Source organism: Salvelinus alpinus, chromosome 8 (genome assembly GCF_045679555.1).
Source record: "Salvelinus alpinus chromosome 8, SLU_Salpinus.1, whole genome shotgun sequence".
Lineage (NCBI taxonomy): Eukaryota > Metazoa > Chordata > Actinopteri > Salmoniformes > Salmonidae > Salvelinus > Salvelinus alpinus.
This window is the reverse complement of record NC_092093.1, coordinates 45743804-45765456: the sequence shown is the minus strand read 5'-3', so window position 1 is coordinate 45765456 and position 21653 is coordinate 45743804. Positions and strand designations below refer to the sequence as shown.

Genomic DNA, 21653 nt, shown 5'->3' with positions numbered 1-21653 from the left:
CAGATAGTACGTATAGCATACTACCCATAATGCATCACTCCACAGCAGATAGTACGTATAGCATACTACCCATACTGCATCACTCCACAGCAGATAGTACGTATAGCATACTACCCATACTGCATCACTCCACAGCAGATAGTACGTATAGCATACTACCCATACTGCATCACTCCACAGCAGATAGTACGTATAGCATACTACCCATACTGCATCACTCCACAGCAGATAGTACGTATAGCATACTACCCATACTGCATCACTCCACAGCAGATAGTACGTATAGCATACTACCCATACTGCATCACTCCACAGCAGATAGTACGTATAGCATACTACCCATACTGCATCACTCACAGCAGAGGGAGGGCTTGTTTGACATTGCAGCCAACAGTGCAGGCGATTGCCGACTAACTGATCTGTGTAAATAGTCCGGGTGGCCATTTGATTAATTGTTCAGCAGTCTTATGGCTTGGGGGTAGAAACTGTTAAGGAGCCTTTTGGACCCAGACATGGCGCTCCGGTACTGCTTGCCGTGTGGTAGTAGAGGAAAAAAGTCTATGACTTGGGTGACTGGAGACTTTGACTATTTTTTGGGCCTTCCTCTGACACCGCCTAATATAGAGGTCCTGGATGGCAGGAAGCTTGGCCCCAGTGACGCACTACCCGCTATAGCACCTTACGGTCAGATGCCGAGCAGTTGCCATTCCAGGCGGTGATGCAACTGGTCAGGATGCTCTCGATGGTGCAGCTGGAGAACTTTTTGAGTATCTGGGGACACATGCCAAATCTTTTCAGTCTCCTGAGGGGGAAAAGGTGTCGTGCCCTCTTCATGACTGTCTTGGTGTGTTTGGACCGTGATAGTGTGTTGGTGATGTGGACACAGAGGAACTTGAAACTGTGGACCCGCTCCACTACACCCCGTCAATGAGAATGGATGAACGAGATTCCCACTGTCCCTACCTACTATGTAGTGAAACCACGGCCAGGGGAAAGTGCTTGGCGGATTCAGCGGGGAAAGAATGGACAGTTTTTGGATTGCGTAAACAACAACAGTAATTGTCTGATTGCGGGGATGCAGGGCTGTGTTCAAAACCACTACAAGTGTGCTTGATCTATTTCCTCATTGGCACAGCTTGGAGAGCTCTAAAAAGCACCTTCTAGTGCCTTCTTTGAGTCAGAAAATAGCATTGAAATGACTTAGGAACTGCACACCTTGGAGAGGTGAGGCCACTTGGAGATACCAGTCAGTCCTCTCACTCAAACCCACACCTTGGAGAGGTGAGGCCACTTGGAGATACCAGTCAGTCCTCTCACTCAAACCCACACTTTGGAGAGGTGAGGCCACTTGGAGACACCAGTTAGTCCTCTCACTCAAACCCACACTTTGGAGAGGTGAGGCCACTTGGAGACACCAGTTAGTCCTCTCACTCAAACCCACACTTTGGAGAGGTGAGGCCACTTGGAGATACCAGTCAGTCCTCTCACTCAAACCCACACCTTGGAGAGGTGAGGCCACTTGGAGACACCAGTCAGTCCTCTCACTCAAACCCACACTTTGGAGAGGTGAGGCCACTTGGAGATACCAGTCAGTCCTCTCACTCAAACCCACACTTTGGAGAGGTGAGGCCACTTGGAGATACCAGTTAGTCCTCTCACTCAAACCCACACTTTGGAGAGGTGAGGCCACTTGGAGACACCAGTTAGTCCTCTCACTCAAACCCACACTTTGGAGAGGTGAGGCCACTTGGAGACACCAGTTAGTCCTCTCACTCAAACCCACACTTTGGAGAGGTGAGGCCACTTGGAGACACCAGTTAGTCCTCTCACTCAAACCCACACCTTGGAGAGGTGAGGCCACTTGGAGACACCAGTTAGTCCTCTCACTCAAACCAACACTTTGGAGAGGTGAGGCCACTTGGAGACACCAGTTAGTCCTCTCACTCAAACCCACACTTTGGAGAGGTGAGGCCACTTGGAGATACCAGTCAGTCCTCTCACTCAAACCCACACTTTGGAGAGGTGAGGCCACTTGGAGATACCAGTCAGTCCTCTCACTCAAACCCACACTTTGGAGAGGTGAGGCCACTTGGAGATACCAGTCAGTCCTCTCACTCAAACCCACACTTTGGAGAGGTGAGGCCACTTGGAGACACCAGTTAGTCCTCTCACTCAAACCCACACCTTGGAGAGGTGTGGCCACTTGGAGACACCAGTTAGTCCTCTCACTCAAACCCACACTTTGGACAGGTGTGGCCACTTGGAGACACCAGTTAGTCCTCTCACTCAAACCCACACCTTGGAGAGGTGAGGCCACTTGGAGACACCAGTTAGTCCTCTCACTCAAACCCACACTTTGGAGAGGTGAGGCCACTTGGAGACACCAGTTAGTCCTCTCACTCAAACCCACACTTTGGAGAGGTGAGGCCACTTGGAGACACCAGTTAGTCCTCTCACTCAAACCCACACTTTGGAGAGGTGAGGCCACTTGGAGATACCAGTCAGTCCTCTCACTCTGCACCTAACCCACACCTTGGAGAGGTGTGGCCACTTGGAGACACCAGTTAGTCCTCTCACTCAAACCCACACCTTGGAGAGGTGTGGCCACTTGGAGACACCAGTTAGTCCTCTCACTCAAACCCACACCTTGGAGAGGTGTGGCCACTTGGAGACACCAGTTAGTCCTCTCACTCAAACCCACACTTTGGACAGGTGTGGCCACTTGGAGACACCAGTTAGTCCTCTCACTCAAACCCACACCTTGGAGAGGTGAGGCCACTTGGAGACACCAGTTAGTCCTCTCACTCAAACCCACACTTTGGAGAGGTGAGGCCACTTGGAGACACCAGTTAGTCCTCTCACTCAAACCCACACTTTGGAGAGGTGAGGCCACTTGGAGACACCAGTTAGTCCTCTCACTCAAACCCACACTTTGGAGAGGTGAGGCCACTTGGAGATACCAGTCAGTCCTCTCACTCTGCACCTAACCCACACCTTGGAGAGGTGTGGCCACTTGGAGACACCAGTCAGTCCTCTCACTCTGCACCGACCCCACATCTACCAGGAATATTCTTTGCATGTTACTGAATGTATCCAGAATATTTTCAAATGTTGTTATCAAAATGCACATCAAATCAACAGTGTAATGTTTGGATTCAGTCTTGTGTCAGGAGAACTGTTGTGGCCTCACATTTGGTCTAATAACTTTCCCATAAACTCCAAACTGTTCCCTTTTAATTGCTACCATGCGTATGCATATGCGTTTCATATTTCTTCTGAAACAAACATTTCAATGTTGCCCTGTCCACAGTGTAAAGGGTTAAGGAGTGGCTCTCCCATAAGCACCAAACAGGTAGCAGCTGGGTCTGGTCTGCTTAGTTCATTGACTCTATATGTCTCTCTTCCTCTTCCATCTCTGGATAGTACACACAGCAGACTACCCATACTGCATCACTCTACAACAGACTACCCATACTGCATCACTCTACAACAGATAGTACACACAGCAGACTACCCATACTGCATCACTCTACAGCAGACTACCCATACTGCATCACTCTACAGCAGACTACCCATACTGCATCACTCTACAACAGACTACCCATACTGCATCACTCTACAACAGATAGTACACACAGCAGACTACCCATACTGCATCACTCTACAACAGACTACCCATAACAGATAGTATGTCCATCTTTAAGAGGCCATCACGTTAACTGTGCTGTATACAGTAGAAGGGTAAGCAGGTATGTTGACCAGTCTTTTAACCTTGTTGTTATTCCAGGATGTTCCAGCAGGGGGCAGCAGCACCATCCACGTCTCCTTCACTCCCCTGACCCTGTCAGAACTGACCTCTAACGCTGCCTGTGTATCCTTCGCTCTGGGCTTCATGAGCCTTGACTCCAAGGTATTATGGTTCCTTCCGAATTTGCTGTGCCATGATTCTGTCACCATGTTATGTTTGGTACTCACATGTGTGTCTTTGCAGGTGTCCTCCTGTATCCCGGGTAAGGTTCAAAGGGCTCAGGGTCAGGATCTGGAACCTCTCAGATTGGACCTCCAGGCCTCTGTCAGACCTGCCGTGTAAGAAACCACTATGGACCATTATGCTTAATTGTTTCCAAGACTAAAACGTACAGTGCCTTGCAAAAGTATTCATCCCCCTTGGCGTTTTTACTATTTTGTTGCATTACAACCTGTAATTTAAATATATTTTGGGGGGATTTCATGTAATGGACATACACAAAAAAGTCAAAATTGGTGAAGTGAAATTTAAAAAATTACTTGTTCCAAAAAATTCAAAACGGAAAATTGGTGGGTGCATATGTATTCACCCCCTATGCTATGAAGCCCCTGAATAAGATCTGGTGCAACCAAATACCTTCAGAAGTCACATAATTTGTTAAATAAAGTCCACCTGTGTGCAATCTAAGTGTCACATGATCTCAGTATATATACACCAGTTCTGAAAGGCCCCAGTCTGCAACACCACTAAGCAAGGGGCACCACCAAGCAAGCGACACCATGAAGACCAAGGAGCTCTCCAAACAGGTCAAGGACAAAGTTGTGGAGAAGTACAGACCAGGGTTGGGTCATAAATAAATACCCTAAACTTTGACAATCCCACGGAGCACCATTAAATCCGTTATTACAAAATGGAAAGAATATGCCACCACAACAAACCTGCCAAGAGAGAGCCACCCACCAAACTCACAGACCAGGCAAGGAGGGCATTAATCAGAGAGGCAACAAAGAGACCAAAGATAACCCTGAAGAAGCTGCAAAGCTCCACAGCAGAGATTGGAGTATCTGTCCATAGGACCACTTTAAGCCGTACACTCCACAGAGCTGGGCTTTATGGAAGAGTGGCCATAAAAAGCCATTGCTTCAAGAAAAAAATAAGCAAACATGTTTGGTGTTCACCCAAAGGCATGTGGGAGACTCCCCATACATATAGAAGAAGGTACTCTGGTCAGATGAGACTAAAATTGAGCTTTTTGGCCATCAAGGAAAACGCTATGTCTGGAGAAAACCCAACACCTCTCATCGGGGGGTGCATGGTGGTGGCAGTATCATGCTGTGGGGATGTTTTTCATCGGCAGGGACTGGGAAACTGGTTAGAATTGAAGGAATGATGGATGGAACTAAATACAGGGAAATTCTTGAGGAAACCTGTTTCAGTCTTCCAGAGATTTGAGACTGGGACGTAGGTTCACCTTCCAGCAGGACAATGTCCCTAAGCATACTGCTAAAGCAACACTTGAGTGGTTTAAGGGGAAACATTTAAATGTCTTGGAATGGCCTAGTCAAAGCCCAGACCTCAATCCAATTGAGAATCTGTGGTATGACTTAAATATTGCTGTACACCAGCGGAGCCTATCCAACTTGAAGGAGCTGGAGCAGTTTTGCCATGAAATGTGCCAAGCTTATAGAGACATACCCCAAGAGACTTGCAGCTGTAAATGCTTCAAAAGGTGGCTCTAGAAAGTATTGACTTTGGGGGGTGAATAGTTATGCACGCTCAAGTTTTCAGTTTGTTTCACAATAAAAAATATTTTGCATCTTCAAAGTGGTAGGCATGTTGTGTAAATCAAATGATACAACCCCCCCAAAAAATTAATTTTAATTCCAGATTGTAAGGCAACAAAATAGGTAAAATGCCAAGGGGGGTGAATACTTTCACAAGCCACTGAACTTTCAATGGAGATTCTCCATTGAGCTTCCTTTTAGTCCAGGACTTGGCTTAATCGGCGTCTGTGAAAACTGCCCCAATGTGTAGCAGAACAGATAGCTTCTGTAAACCTAGCTGTTCTGTAAATCAACTGAATGTATGAAATTGTAGAGCAGGTGGTCTGTCTGTGTTCATTTATTTAGTCTGTCAGTGACGTACTGTCTGTGTTCATTTATTTAGCCTGTCAGTGACTTACTGTTTGTGTTCATCTCTTTAGCCTGTCAGCAACTTGCTGTGTGTTCCTCTGACTCCCTCATAGCCTGTCAGTGACTTGCTGTGTTCCTCTCCTGACTCCCTCATAGCCTGTTAGTGATTGACTGTGTTCTACTCTTTAGCCTGTCAGTGACTTGCTGTGTTCTACTCTTTAGCCTGTCAGTGACTTGCTGTGTTCTACTCTTTAGCCTGTCAGTGCAGATGGAGGAGGAAGAGGAGTGCCTGGAGTTCTGTGCTGTGGCTAGTGATTTAATACAGGGCGAGCCACACAATGAGGTGGGTCTGAGACACCTGACAAACCACCTACATATTTAAATATGTGCTCCAGGGGTTTTTGAACTTTTACTGTTGGAAAGTGATATCCCAAGTATAAATACAGTAAAGGACACACACTAAAGGGTACAGAAAAATACATTTTGTGTAAAATAGTGTTTTCTGTACTTTACTGTGTTCATACTTGATGTTGCTTTTCAACAGTGACATTTTTCTGTCTGCAATGTTGTATTTCTTCCATTTACAGGCTCATATTTTGTCATTGGGTAACTTCTCTACCATGTTGTGATTTCTCAGATGGTACAGAGGAAGTGTTCCATCACACGGACGTTCCAGTTGAAGAACAGTACAGAGATGCCTCTGAGTTTCAGGCTGAGTACCCAGCCTCCCTTTTCTGTACTGCAGCCACAGCCTAGAGGTGGTGTTGGGACAGCCGGCTGCTCCTCCCACAGCCTCCCATCTGGGGAGAACCAGCTACTGCTGCTGCAGCCACGACACAACACGCAGGTAGGTTAGTACATAGGTACCTAACAATACACAAGAACACATCAGTAGATACCTAACAGTATATTAGAATACGTCAGTATATACCTAACAATACACCAGAACACATCAGTAGATACCTAACAATACACAAGAACTCATCAGTAGATACCTAACAATACACCAGAACACATCAGTAGATACCTAACAATACACCAGAACACATCAGTAGATACCTAACAATACACCAGAACACATCAGTAGATACCTAACAATACACCAGAACACATCAGTAGATACCTAACAATACACCAGAACACATCAGTAGATACCTAACAGTACACCAGAACACATCAGTAGATACCTAACAATACACCAGAACACATCAGTAGATACCTAACAATACACCAGAACACATCAGTAGATAGATACCTAACAATACACCAGAACACATCAGTAGATAGATTACCTAACAATACACCAGAACACATCAGTAGATAGATACCTAACAATACACCAGAACACATCAGTAGATACCTAACAATACACCAGAACACATCAGTAGATAGATTACCTAACAATACACCAGAACACATCAGTAGATAGATTACCTAACAATACACCAGAACACATCAGTAGATAGATACCTAACAATACACCAGAACACATCAGTAGATACCTAACAATACACCAGAACACATCAGTAGATAGATACCTAACAATACACCAGAACACATCAGTAGATAGATACCTAACAGTACACCAGAACACATCAATAGATACCTAACAATACACCAGAACACATCAGTAGATACCTAACAATACACCAGAACACATCAGTAGATACCTAACAATACACCAGAACACATCAGTAGATAGATACCTAACAATACACCAGAACACATCAGTAGATAGATACCTAACAATACACCAGAACACATCAGTAGATAGATTACCTAACAATACACCAGAACACATCAGTAGATAGATACCTAACAATACACCAGAACACATCAGTAGATACCTAACAATACACCAGAACACATCAGTAGATAGATACCTAACAATACACCAGAACACATCAGTAGATAGATACCTAACAGTACACCAGAACACATCAGTAGATACCTAACAATACACCAGAACACATCAGTAGATAGATACCTAACAATACACCAGAACACATCAGTAGATACCTAACAATACACCAGAACACATCAGTAGATAGATACCTAACAGTACACCAGAACACATCAGTAGATACCTAACAATACACCAGAACACATCAGTAGATACCTAACAATACACCAGAACACATCAGTAGATACCTATCAATACACCAGAACACATCAGTAGATACCTAACAATACACCAGAACACATCAGTAGATAGATACCTAACAATACACCAGAACACATCAGTAGATAGATTACCTAACAATACACCAGAACACATCAGTAGATAGATACCTAACAATACACCAGAACACATCAGTAGATACCTAACAATACACCAGAACACACCAGTAGATAGATACCTAACAATACACCAGAACACATCAGTAGATAGATACCTAACAGTACACCAGAACACATCAATAGATACCTAACAATACACCAGAACACATCAGTAGATACCTAACAATACACCAGAACACATCAGTAGATACCTAACAATACACCAGAACACATCAGTAGATACCTAACAATACACCAGAACACATCAGTAGATAGATACCTAACAGTACACCAGAACACATCAGTAGATACCTAACAATACACCAGAACACATCAGTAGATACCTAACAATACACCAGAACACATCAGTAGATACATATCAATACACCAGAACACATCAGTAGATACCTATCAATACACCAGAACACATCAGTAGATAGATACCTAACAGTACACCAGAACACATCAATAGATACCTAACAATACACCAGAACACATCAGTAGATACCTAACAATACACCAGAACACATCAGTAGATACCTAACAATACACCAGAACACATCAGTAGATACCTAACAATACACCAGAACACATCAGTAGATAGATACCTAACAGTACACCAGAACACATCAGTAGATACCTAACAATACACCAGAACACATCAGTAGATACCTAACAATACACCAGAACACATCAGTAGATACCTATCAATACACCAGAACACATCAGTAGATACCTATCAATACACCAGAACACATCAGTAGATAGATACCTAACAATACACCAGAACACATCAGTAGATACCTAACAATACACCAGAACACATCAGTAGATACCTAACAATACACCAGAACACATCAGTAGATACCTAACAATACACCAGAACACATCAGTAGATACCTAACAATACACCAGAACACATCAGTAGATACCTAACAATACACCAGAACACATCAGTAGATACCTAACAATACACCAGAACACATCAGTAGATACCTAACAATACACCAGAACACACCAGTAGATACCTAACAGTACACCAGAACACATCAGTAGATACCTAACAATAGGTGCTGTGCAGTATAAACTGTATCATTGTAAACTATATCAGTGTAAACGATATCAATATAAACTATATCAATATAAACTGTATCATTGTAAACTATATCAGTGTAAACGATATCAATATAAACTATATCAGTGTAAACTGGATCAGTATAAACTATATCAGTATAAACTATATCAGTGTAAACGATATCAATATAAACTATATCAATGTAAACTATATCAGTGTAAACTATATCAGTGTAAACTATATCAGTGTAAACTATATCAGTGTAAACTATATCAGTATAAACTATATCAGTATAAACTGGATCAGTATAAACTATATCAGTGTAAACTGTATCAGTGTAAACTATATCAGTGTAAACGATATCAATATAAACTATATCAACATAAACTATATCAGTATAAACTATATCAGTGTAAACTGGATCAGTATAAACTATATCAATGTAAACTATATCATTGTAAACTATATCAGTGTAAACTATATCAGTGTAAACTATATCAGTGTAAACTGTATCAGTATAAACTATATCAGTATAAACTATATCAGTGTAAACTATATCAATGTAAACTATATCATTGTAAACTATATCAGTGTAAACTATATCAGTGTAAACTATATCAGTGTAAACTATATCAGTGTAAACTATATCAATGTAAACTATATCAATGTAAACTATATCAATATAAACTATATCAGTGTAAACAATATCAGTGTAAACTATATCAATATAAACTATATCAGTGTAAACTATATCAGTGTAAACTATATCAGTGTAAACTATATCAATATAAACTATATCAATATAAACTATATCAATGTAAACTATATCAGTGTAAACTATACCAGTGTAAACTATACCAGTGTAAACTATACCAGTGTAAACTATATCAGTGTAAACTATATCAGTGTAAACTATATCAGTGTAAACCATATCAGTGTAAACTATATCAGTGTAAACTATATCAGTGTAAACTATATCAGTGTAAACTATATCAGCGTAAACTATATCAGTGTAAACTGTATCAGCATAACTCATTGGACATATTGCATGTACATATAGGGATTCTACAATGGACTTCCAATATCCTTTCCTCCTGTGGTTGGCAGGTGAAGGTGGCGTTCCACAGCTCTCTATCCATGCTGGCCTATCTGAGGCAGCCTGCAGAGGAAGTCCCGCCCATCGTGTCTCTGGTTACCAATGAGAGTGGAGAGAGGAAGCTGAGGTTCCTGCAGACCTTGTCAGTGCATTACAACAACAACAGTCTGCAGGTAACAGATCATTCATAGTGATTGTAAGGGATATTTATAGTCATTCTGATTTAACAGTGCATGCTTTGGTTCAGAGTACATGGTGTGCTAACTGTCTGTACTCCTGCCCTGTTCTGTCCTGTCTTTAAACCTCTCCTGTCCGCAGACCGTGCCACTCTGTGCCCACCTGTCCCTGCCCACTGTAAGTCTGTCCTGTGACAGTCTGGACTTCGGTACCTGCTACGTGGGTCAGACCCTGGTCAAGGAGGTCCATCTTTCCAACCGAGGAGGCTCCTCTAGCTACTGGAGAATACTCATAGGTAACCATGGTCGTGTAGTTACTAGAGCTTTCTTTGGTAACCATTGTTCTCTAGCTACTGGAGAGATCTCATAGGTAACCATGGTCCTGTAGTTACTAGAGCTTTCTTTGGTAACCATTGTTCTCTAGCTACTAGAGCCCTCATAGGTAACCATGGTCCTGTAGCTACTGGAGAGCTCTCATAGGTAACCATGGTCCTGTAGCTACTGGAGAGCTCTCATAGGTAACCATGGTCCTGTTGTTACTAGAGCCCTCATAGGTAACCATGGTACTGTAGCTACTGGAGAGCTCGCATAGGTAACCATGGTACTGTAGCTACTGGAGAGCTCTCATAGGTAACCATGGTACTGTAGCTACTAGAGCTCTCATAGGTAACCATGGTCCTGTAGTTACTAGAGCTCTCATAGGTAACCATGGTACTGTAGTTACTAGAGCTTGCATATGTAACCATGGTCCTGTAGTTACTAGAGCTCTCATAGGTAACCATGGTGCTATAGTTACTAGAGCTTTCATATGTAACCATGGTCCTGTAGTTACTAGAGCACTCGTAGGTAACCATGGTCCTGTAGTTACTAGAGCTTTCATAGGTAACCATGGTACTGTAGTTACTAGAGCTCTCATAGGTAACCATGGTTCTGTAGTTACTAGAGCTCTCATAGGTAACCATGGTGCTGTAGTTACTAGAGCTTTCATAGGTAACCATGGTCCTGTAGTTACTAGAGCTCTCATAGGTAACCATGGTTCTGTAGCTACTGGAGAGCTCTCATAGGTAACCATGGTCCTGTAGTTACTAGAGCTCTCATAGGTAACCATGGTGCTGTAGTTACTAGAGCTTTCATATGTAACCATGGTGCTGTAATTACTAGAGCTTTCATATGTAACCATGGTACTGTAGTTACTAGAGCTTTCATGGGTAACCATGGTACTGTAGTTACTAGAGCTTTCATAGGTAACCATGGTCCTGTAGTTACTAGAGCTTTCATATGTAACCATGGTCCTGTAGTTACTAGAGCTCTCATAGGTAACCATGGTGCTGTAGTTACTAGAGCTTTCATATGTAACCATGGTGCTGTAATTACTAGAGCTTTCATATGTAACCATGGTACTGTAGTTACTAGAGCTTTCATGGGTAACCATGGTACTGTAGTTACTAGAGCTTTCATAGGTAACCATGGTACTGTAGTTACTAGAGCTTTCATATGTAACCATGGTCCTGTAGTTACTAGAGCTCTCATAGGTAACCATGGTGCTGTAGTTACTAGAGCTTTCATATGTAACCATGGTGCTGTAATTACTAGAGCTTTCATATGTAACCATGGTACTGTAGTTACTAGAGCTTTCATGGGTAACCATGGTACTGTAGTTACTAGAGCTTTCATAGGTAACCATGGTCCTGTAGTTACTAGAGCTTTCATATGTAACCATGGTCCTGTAGTTACTAGAGCTCTCATAGGTAACCATGGTGCTGTAGTTACTAGAGCTTTCATATGTAACCATGGTGCTGTAATTACTAGAGCTTTCATATGTAACCATGGTACTGTAGTTACTAGAGCTTTCATGGGTAACCATGGTACTGTAGTTACTAGAGCTTTCATAGGTAACCATGGTACTGTAGTTACTAGAGCTTTCATATGTAACCATGGTCCTGTAGTTACTAGAGCTCTCATAGGTAACCATGGTTCTGTAGCTACTGGAGAGCTCTCATAGGTAGCCATGGTCCTGTAGTTACTAGAGCTCTCATAGGTAACCATGGTGCTGTAGTTACTAGAGCTTTCATAGGTAACCATGGTACTGTAGTTACTAGAGCTCTCATAGGTAACCATGGTCCTGTAGTTACTAGAGCTCTCATAGGTAACCATGGTCTTGTAGTTACTAGAGCTCTCATAGGTAACCATGGTGCTGTAGTTACTAGAGCTTTCATATGTAACCATGGTCCTGTAGTTACTGGAGAGCTCTCATAGGTAACCATGGTCCTCTAGCTACTGGATAGCTCTCATTGGTAACCATGGTACTGTAGTTACTAGAGCTCTCATAGGTAACCATGGTACTGTAGTTACTAGAGCTTTCATAGGTAACCATGGTCCTGTAGTTACTAGAGCTTTCATAGGTAACCACGGTACTGTAGTTACTAGAGCTCTCATAGGTAACCATGGTTCTGTAGTTACTAGAGCTCTCATAGGTAACCATGGTGCTGTAGTTACTAGAGCTTTCATAGGTAACCATGGTACTGTAGTTACTAGAGCCTTCATATGTAACCATGGTCCTGTAGTTACTAGAGCTCTCATAGGTAACCATGGTTCTGTAGCTACTGGAGAGCTCTCATAGGTAACCATGGTCCTGTAGTTACTAGAGCTCTCATAGGTAACCATGGTGCTGTAGTTACTAGAGCTTTCATATGTAACCATGGTGCTGTAATTACTAGAGCTTTCATATGTAACCATGGTACTGTAGTTACTAGAGCTTTCATGGGTAACCATGGTACTGTAGTTACTAGAGCTTTCATATGTAACCATGGTGCTGTAATTACTAGAGCTTTCATATGTAACCATGGTACTGTAGTTACTAGAGCTTTCATGGGTAACCATGGTACTGTAGTTACTAGAGCTTTCATAGGTAACCATGGTCCTGTAGTTACTAGAGCTTTCATATGTAACCATGGTCCTGTAGTTACTAGAGCTCTCATAGGTAACCATGGTGCTGTAGTTACTAGAGCTTTCATATGTAACCATGGTGCTGTAATTACTAGAGCTTTCATATGTAACCATGGTACTGTAGTTACTAGAGCTTTCATGGGTAACCATGGTACTGTAGTTACTAGAGCTTTCATAGGTAACCATGGTACTGTAGTTACTAGAGCTTTCATATGTAACCATGGTCCTGTAGTTACTAGAGCTCTCATAGGTAACCATGGTTCTGTAGCTACTGGAGAGCTCTCATAGGTAGCCATGGTCCTGTAGTTACTAGAGCTCTCATAGGTAACCATGGTGCTGTAGTTACTAGAGCTTTCATATGTAACCATGGTGCTGTAATTACTAGAGCTTTCATATGTAACCATGGTACTGTAGTTACTAGAGCTTTCATGGGTAACCATGGTACTGTAGTTACTAGAGCTTTCATAGGTAACCATGGCCCTGTAGTTACTAGAGCTTTCATATGTAACCATGGTCCTGTAGTTACTAGAGCTCTCATAGGTAACCATGGTGCTGTAGTTACTAGAGCTTTCATATGTAACCATGGTGCTGTAATTACTAGAGCTTTCATATGTAACCATGGTACTGTAGTTACTAGAGCTTTCATGGGTAACCATGGTACTGTAGTTACTAGAGCTTTCATAGGTAACCATGGTACTGTAGTTACTAGAGCTTTCATATGTAACCATGGTCCTGTAGTTACTAGAGCTCTCATAGGTAACCATGGTTCTGTAGCTACTGGAGAGCTCTCATAGGTAGCCATGGTCCTGTAGTTACTAGAGCTCTCATAGGTAACCATGGTGCTGTAGTTACTAGAGCTTTCATAGGTAACCATGGTACTGTAGTTACTAGAGCTCTCATAGGTAACCATGGTCCTGTAGTTACTAGAGCTCTCATGGGTAACCATGGTCTTGTAGTTACTAGAGCTCTCATAGGTAACCATGGTGCTGTAGTTACTAGAGCTTTCATATGTAACCATGGTCCTGTAGTTACTGGAGAGCTCTCATAGGTAACCATGGTCCTCTAGCTACTGGATAGCTCTCATAGGTAACCATGGTACTGTAGTTACTAGAGCTCTCATAGGTAACCATGGTACTGTAGTTACTAGAGCTTTCATAGGTAACCATGGTCCTGTAGTTACTAGAGCTTTCATATGTAACCATGGTCCTGTAGTTACTAGAGCTCTCATAGGTAACCATGGTGCTGTAGTTACTAGAGCTTTCATATGTAACCATGGTCCTGTAGTTACTAGAGCTCTCATAGGTAACCATGGTCCTGTAGTTACTAGAGCTTTCATATGTAACCATGGTCCTGTAGTTACTAGAGCTTTCATAGGTAACCATGGTGCTGTAGTTACTAGAGCTCTCATAGGTAACCATGGTCCTGTAGTTACTAGAGCTTTCATATGTAACCATGGTGCTGTAGTTACTAGAGCTTTCATAGGTAACCATGGTCCTGTAGTTACTAGAGCTCTCATAGGTAACCATGGTCCTGTAGTTACTAGAGCTCTCATAGGTAACCATGGTCCTGTAGTTACTAGAGCTCTCATAGGTAACCATGGTCCTGTAGTTACTAGAGCTTTCATATGTAACCATGGTGCTGTAGTTACTAGAGCTTTCATATGTAACCATGGTCCTGTAGTTACTAGAGCTCTCATAGGTAACCATGGTCCTGTAAATCAAATCAAACTTTTTTGATTAGTAGATGTTAATGCGAGTGTAGCGAAATGTTTGTGCTTCTAGTTCCGACCGTGCAGTAAAATCTAACAAGTAATTAACCTAACAATTCCACAACTACTACCTTATACACACAAGTGTAAAGGAATGAATAAGAATATGTACATACAAATATATGGATGAGCGATGGCCGAATGGCATAGGCAAGATGCAGTAGACGGTATAGAGTACAGTATATACATATGAGATGAGTAATGTAGGTTATGTAAACATTATATTAAGTGGCATTGTTTAAATTGGCTAGTGATACATTTATTACATCCAATTTATCATTATTAAAGTGGCTAGAGATTTGAGTCAGTGTGTTGGCAGCAGCCACTCAATGTTAGTGATGGCTGTTAAACAGTCTGATGGCCTTGAGCTAGAAGCTGTTTTTCAGTCTCTCGGTCCCAGCTTTGATTCACCTGTACTGACCTCGCCTTCTGGATGATAGCGGGGTGAACAGGCAGTGGCTCAGGTGGTTGTTGTAGCCATAATGACCATTGTTTTTTTTGGAGGAAAAAGGGGGAGGCTTGCAAGCCATGAAGCACGGAGGTGGCAGCATCATGTTGTGGGGGTGCTTTGCTGCAGGAGGGACTGGTGCACTTCACAAAATAGATGGCATCATGAGGGAGGAAAATTCTGTGCATATATTGAAGCAACATCTCAAGACATCAGTCAGGAAGTTAAAGCTTTGTCGCAATTGGGTCTTCCAAATGGACAATGACCCCAAGCATACTTCCAAAGTTGTGGCAAAATGGCTTAAGGACAACAAAGTCAATGTATTGGAGTGGCCATCACAAAGCCCTGACCTCAATCCTATAGAAAATTTGTGGGAAGAACCGAAAAAGTGTGTGCGAGCAAGGAGGCCTACAAACCTGACTCAGTTACACCAGCTCTGTCAGGAGGAATGGGCCAAAATTCACCCAAATTATTGTGGGAAGCAGGTCGAAGGCTACCCGAAACGTTTGACCCAAATTAAACATTTTAAAGGCAATGCTACCAAATACTAATTGAGTGTATGTAGACTTCTGACCCACTGGGAATGTGATGAAAGAAATAAAAGCTGAAATAAATCATTCTCTCTACTATTATTCTGACATTTCACATTCTGAAAATAAAGTGTTGATCCTAACTGACCGAAGACAGGGAATTTTAACTGGGATTAAATGTCAGGAATTGTGAAAAACTGAGTTTAAATGTACTTGGCTAAGGTGTATGTAAACTTCCGACTTCAACTGTAGATAGGCTCTGCAAGGTTTTGTATAGCTTGCCTATCATATCAACATCCTTTTGTGACTCCAATACAGATCGTTCTGATGTCCAAAAGGTTTCAAATCAAAATGTCTTGATATCAAACTTTTAAGTAGCATGTATTTAAAAAAATATCCAAAATGGCTTTTTTAATTCAGTCATGGAAATACATGTATTTCCTGTTACCAAGTCATTTACGGTTTCTATGCCTTTAGTTTTCCATGTGGACCAATTTATCAGTGAATTCTGAAAACCTATCCAAGAACTGTTCCGTAAGGTTGTGTTTTTAGAGAGGGATAATGGTTCTTGTAGAATATGTTTAATTTTCTTCCATAGTAAGGTTAAAACTACCCTCTGACGGTAAAACGTTCCTTTTTATTCTGAGTTTTATTTGCCCAAATACTTTTTTAGAATGTCTTCGGTGGGGTAATTGGTATTACCGAGAATAAATATGACAATTTTGGAAGCCATGCCATTCTGAAGAGGTTTATTCTACCTGTTAGATGTATGGGAAGATTGTTCTATTGTATTTGATCTGCTTTCATATTGTTGAGTAATGGGATAAATGTATCTTTATATATTTGTTGTTTGTCACTTATTAAGTATCCTAAGTATTTTATATTTGTTGTGGTCTGCTTCATTCTAGAGCTAGAGGACTCCTGATAGCTCCAGGAGTGATAAGCATAATTATTTTGTACGGTCTTTTTGCTAGCTAGGGCCATCTACTTTAACTGCTGCCTGTCTTCCCAGTGGTTTACATGGTGTGTGAACTGCTGAGTGTACATATACAGTGAGGGAAAAAAGTATTTGATCCCCTGCTGATTTTGTACGTTTGCCCACTGACAAAGAAATTATCAGTCTGTAATTTTAATGGTAGGTTTATTTGAACAGTGAGAGACAGAATATCAACAAAAAAATCCAGAAAAACGCATGTCAAAAATTTTATAAATTGATTTGCATTTTAATGAGGGAAATAAGTATTTGACCCCTCTGTAAAACATGACTTAGTACTTGGTGGCAAAACCCTTGTTGGCAATCACAGAGGGCAGATGTTTCTTGTAGTTGGCCACCAGGTTTGCACACATCTCAGGAGAGATTTTGTCCCACTCCTCTTTGCAGATCTTCTTCAAGTCATTAAGGTTTCGAGACTGACGTTTGGCAACTCGAACCTTCAGCTCCCTCCACAGATTTTCTATGGGATTAAGGTCTGGAGACTGGCTAGGCCACTCCAGGACCTTAATGTGCTTTTTCTTGAGCCACTCCTTTGTTGCCTTGGCCGTGTGTTTTGGGTCATTGTCATGCTGGAATACCCATCCACGACCCATTTTCAATACCCTGGCTGAGGGAAGGAGGTTTTCACCCAAGATTTGACGGTACATGGCCCCGTCCATTGTCCCTTTGATGCGGTGAAGTTGTCCTGTCCCCTTAGCAGAAAAACACCCCCAAAGCATAATGTTTCCACCGCCATGTTTGACGGTGGGGATGGTTTCTTGGGGTCATAGGCAGCATTCCTCCTCCTCCAAACACGGCAAGTTGAGTTGATGCCAAAGAACTCCATTTTGGTCTCATCTGACCACAACACGTTCACCCAGTTGTCCTCTGAATCATTCAGATGTTCATTGGCAAACTTCAGACGGGCATGTATATGTGCTTTCTTGAGCAGGGGGACCTTGCGGGCGCTGCAGGATTTCAGTCCTTCACGGCGTAGTGTGTTACCAATTGTTTTCTTGGTGACTATGGTCCCAGCTGCCTTGAGATCATTGACAAGATCCTCCTGTGTAGTTCTGGGCTGATTCCTCACCATTCTCATTATCATTGCAACTCCACGAGGTGAGATCTTGCATGGAGCCCTAGGCCAAGGGAGTTTGACAGTTCTTTTGTGTTTCTTCCATTTGCGAATAATCGCACCAACTGTTGTCACCTTCTCACCAAGCTGCTTGGCAATGGTCTTGTAGCCCATTCCAGCCTTGTGTAGATCTACAATCTTGTCCCTGACATCCTTGGAGAGCTCTTTGGTCTTGGCCATGGTGGAGAGTTTGGAATCTGATTGATTGATTGCTTCTGTGGACAGGTGTCTTTTATACAGGTAAGAAACTGAGATTAGGAGCACTCCCTTTAAGAGTGTGCTCCTAATCTCAGCTCGTTACCTGTATGAAAGACACCTGGGAGCCAGAAATCTTTCTGATTGAGAGGGGGTCAAATACTTATTTCCCTCATTAAAATGCAAATCAATTTATAACGTTTTTGACATGCGTTTTTCTGGATTTTTTTGTTGTTATTCTGTCTCTCACTGTTCAAATAAACCTACCATTAAAATTATAGACTGATCATTTCTTTGTCAGTGGGCAAACGTACAAAATCAGCAGGGGATCAAATACTTTTTTCCCTCACTGTACAGGGCATTCGGAAAGTATTCAGACCCCTTGACTTTTTCAACATTTTGTTATGATACAGCCTTATTCTAAAATGTATTAATAAAAGGTCCAATATAGGCTGCATCTCAATCAATAAAAAATACATTTAATGTGGTACTCGTAACTTTTTTGAAGATGGGAGCACCAGTGATATCGTTATTTTGGTTCCATCTGACGCTGAAATGTACTGGGGAAATTATACAATTCAAAAAGCATGCGATTGATTTCAAACAAACCAGAAAGGGTGTAAAATGCACCTGTGATTGGTGATGGTATGTTAACTCTGTCTTTGTCTGCAGACTCTGGTGAGGAGGAGGAAGGGTCAGAGTTCAGAGTGACTCCTGACTGTGGGGTCCTGAAGCCGTTGGAGTATCCTGTCTCCTCTTGCACACAGCCCCTACAGATCAGTTTCACTGCTAGGTAACTACCCCTAACTAACACACAGCCCCTACAGACCAGCTAAACAGCCAGGTAACTACCCCTAACTAACACACAGCCCCTACAGACCAGCTCAACAGCCAGGTAACTACCCCTAACTAACACACAGCCCCTACAGATCAGCTCAACGGCCAGGTAACACCGAAATAACCACATCTACTACTGTATTACTGTTTATTACATACCAGAGACATATTTCTCTATATGGTTTGGTTACATATTTCTGACAATATAACTCTATCATTACTGGTTCTCTACCAAGTCTAATTTGTCTCCTGTAGCAACGAGAGGGAGTTCCAAGCCACAGCCGTAGTGGAGGGGGTCCTGGGGGAGCCCCCCTTATCTCTACACGTCCAGGGACGCGGCTCCTTCCACGAGAGATTTGTGTCTCTACTAGCCGACATTTAGCAGGAGTCTCAGAGGACAGGACTTTAACCTGAGAACACTGTCAACAGTTTTGTGCACTCTTTGCATGTATTTATCACGTGTTGTACTTTGTGAATAGCACAGGAGGTTGGTGGCACCTTAATTAGGGAGAATGGGCTCGTGGTAATGACTGGAGCAAAATGGGTGGAATGGCATTAAATACATCAAACACATGGTATTGATGCCATTCCGTTTGCTCTGTTCCAGCCATTACTTGGAGCTGTCCTCCCCTCAGATGTTACTGTGTACGTTGTTGGTTTATGGAAATGAACAATTCAACTATTCACAAGTGTTTCTGTGTTTTTATTGAGCATTACGCTGACCTAGAGCTTTCAATGGACTGTTAGAACACAACTCACTATCAACTGGTCTGTCCAGCATGTTCTGTCCAGAGGTCCAAGGTCAAAGATGATTTATAATACTGGTATTCTGAACAGAAAGACCTGCATCTGATACCACATTTATCAAAGAATGTAAATACTTTGGAAAAAGGAAGAAAACGTTGGAAGTCAGGCAAAAAGGACATTGTCGAAGGAAAGGCGGCCAATCAGGTGCTGGCTTTGGGGATGACCAGTGAGAAATACCTGCTGGAGCGCGTGCTGCTATGGTGACCAGTGAGCTGAGATAAGGCGGGGCTTTACCTAGCAGAGACTTGTAGATGACCTGTAGCCAGTGGGTTTGGCGACGAGTATGAAGCGAGGACCAGCCAACGAGAGTGTACAGGTCGCAGTGGTGGGTAGTATATGGGGCTTTGGTGACAAAACGGATGGCACTGTGATAGACTGCATCCAATTTGCTGAGTAGAGTGTTGGAGGCTATTTTATAAAAGACATCGCCGAAGTCGAGGATCGGTAGGATGGTCAGTTTTACGAGGGTATGTTTGGCATACATTTTGTGTGAATGAATTGAGCATCGTCAAACGCATCACTAAAAAATATTGTGCCTATTTAATGCAACTCTGTTAATAGAAGGGAAAGCATCATACAACTGACCTAACCGTTTGGAACAAGTTCCCTTTCTCATCCAGAGCATAAAAACACAGATCAAGTACTGTTTACTCCCATCTGAAGGCTGGGGGCATTTAGGATGTACTGTTTACTCCCATCTGAAGGCTGGGGGCATTTAGGATGTACTGTTTACTCCCATCTGAAGGCTGGGGGCATTTAGGATGTACTGTTTACTCCCATCTGAAGGCTGGGGGCATTTAGGATGTACTGTTTACTCCCATCTGAAGGCTGGGGGCATTTAGGATGTACTGTTTACTCCCATCTGAAGGCTGGGGGCATTTAGGATGTACTGTTTACTCCCATCTGAAGGCTGGAGGCATTTAGGATGTACTGTTTACTCCCATCTGAAGGCTGGGGGCATTTAGGATGTACTGTTTACTCCCATCTGAAGGCTGGGGGCATTTAGGATGTACTGTTTACTCCCATCTGAAGGCTGGGGGCATTTAGGATGTACTGTTTACTCCCATCTGAAGGCTGGGGGCATTTAGGATGTACTGTTTACTCCCATCTGAAGGCTGGGGGCATTTAGGATGTACTGTTTACTCCCATTTGAAGGCCGGGGGCATTTAGGATGTACTGTTTACTCCCATCTGAAGGCTGGAGGCATTTAGGATGTACTGTTTACTCCCATCTGAAGGCTGGGGGCATTTAGGATGTACTGTTTACTCCCATCTGAAGGCTGGGGGGCATTTAGGATGTACTGTTTACTCCCATCTGAAGGCTGGGGGCATTTAGGATGTACTGTTTACTCCCATCTGAAGGCTGGAGGCATTTAGGATGTACTGTTTACTCCCATCTGAAGGCAGGGGGCATTTAGGATGTTCTGTTTACTCCCATCTGAAGGCTGGGGGGCATTTAGGATGTTCTGTTTACTCCCATCTGAAGGCTGGGGGCATTTAGGATGTAC

The 21653-nt window shown here is 42.6% G+C and overlaps 1 protein-coding gene across 1 annotated transcript in view; it reads left to right on the top strand.

Annotated features, from left to right (window-relative positions):
• dlec1 (DLEC1 cilia and flagella associated protein) overlaps window positions 1–20021 on the top strand; it is a 93833-nt gene extending 73812 nt beyond the window's left edge. Inside the window, exons 31-38 of the mRNA XM_071414053.1 lie at window positions 3788–3910; window positions 3992–4086; window positions 6136–6223; window positions 6518–6727; window positions 10343–10504; window positions 10650–10803; window positions 19175–19295; window positions 19595–20021. Coding sequence (XP_071270154.1) covers window positions 3788–3910; window positions 3992–4086; window positions 6136–6223; window positions 6518–6727; window positions 10343–10504; window positions 10650–10803; window positions 19175–19295; window positions 19595–19721 — 1080 coding nt within the window. The 3' untranslated portion in view covers window positions 19722–20021. The remainder of the gene's footprint in view (window positions 1–3787; window positions 3911–3991; window positions 4087–6135; window positions 6224–6517; window positions 6728–10342; window positions 10505–10649; window positions 10804–19174; window positions 19296–19594) is intronic.
• Window positions 20022–21653: the final 1632 nt, after the last annotated feature.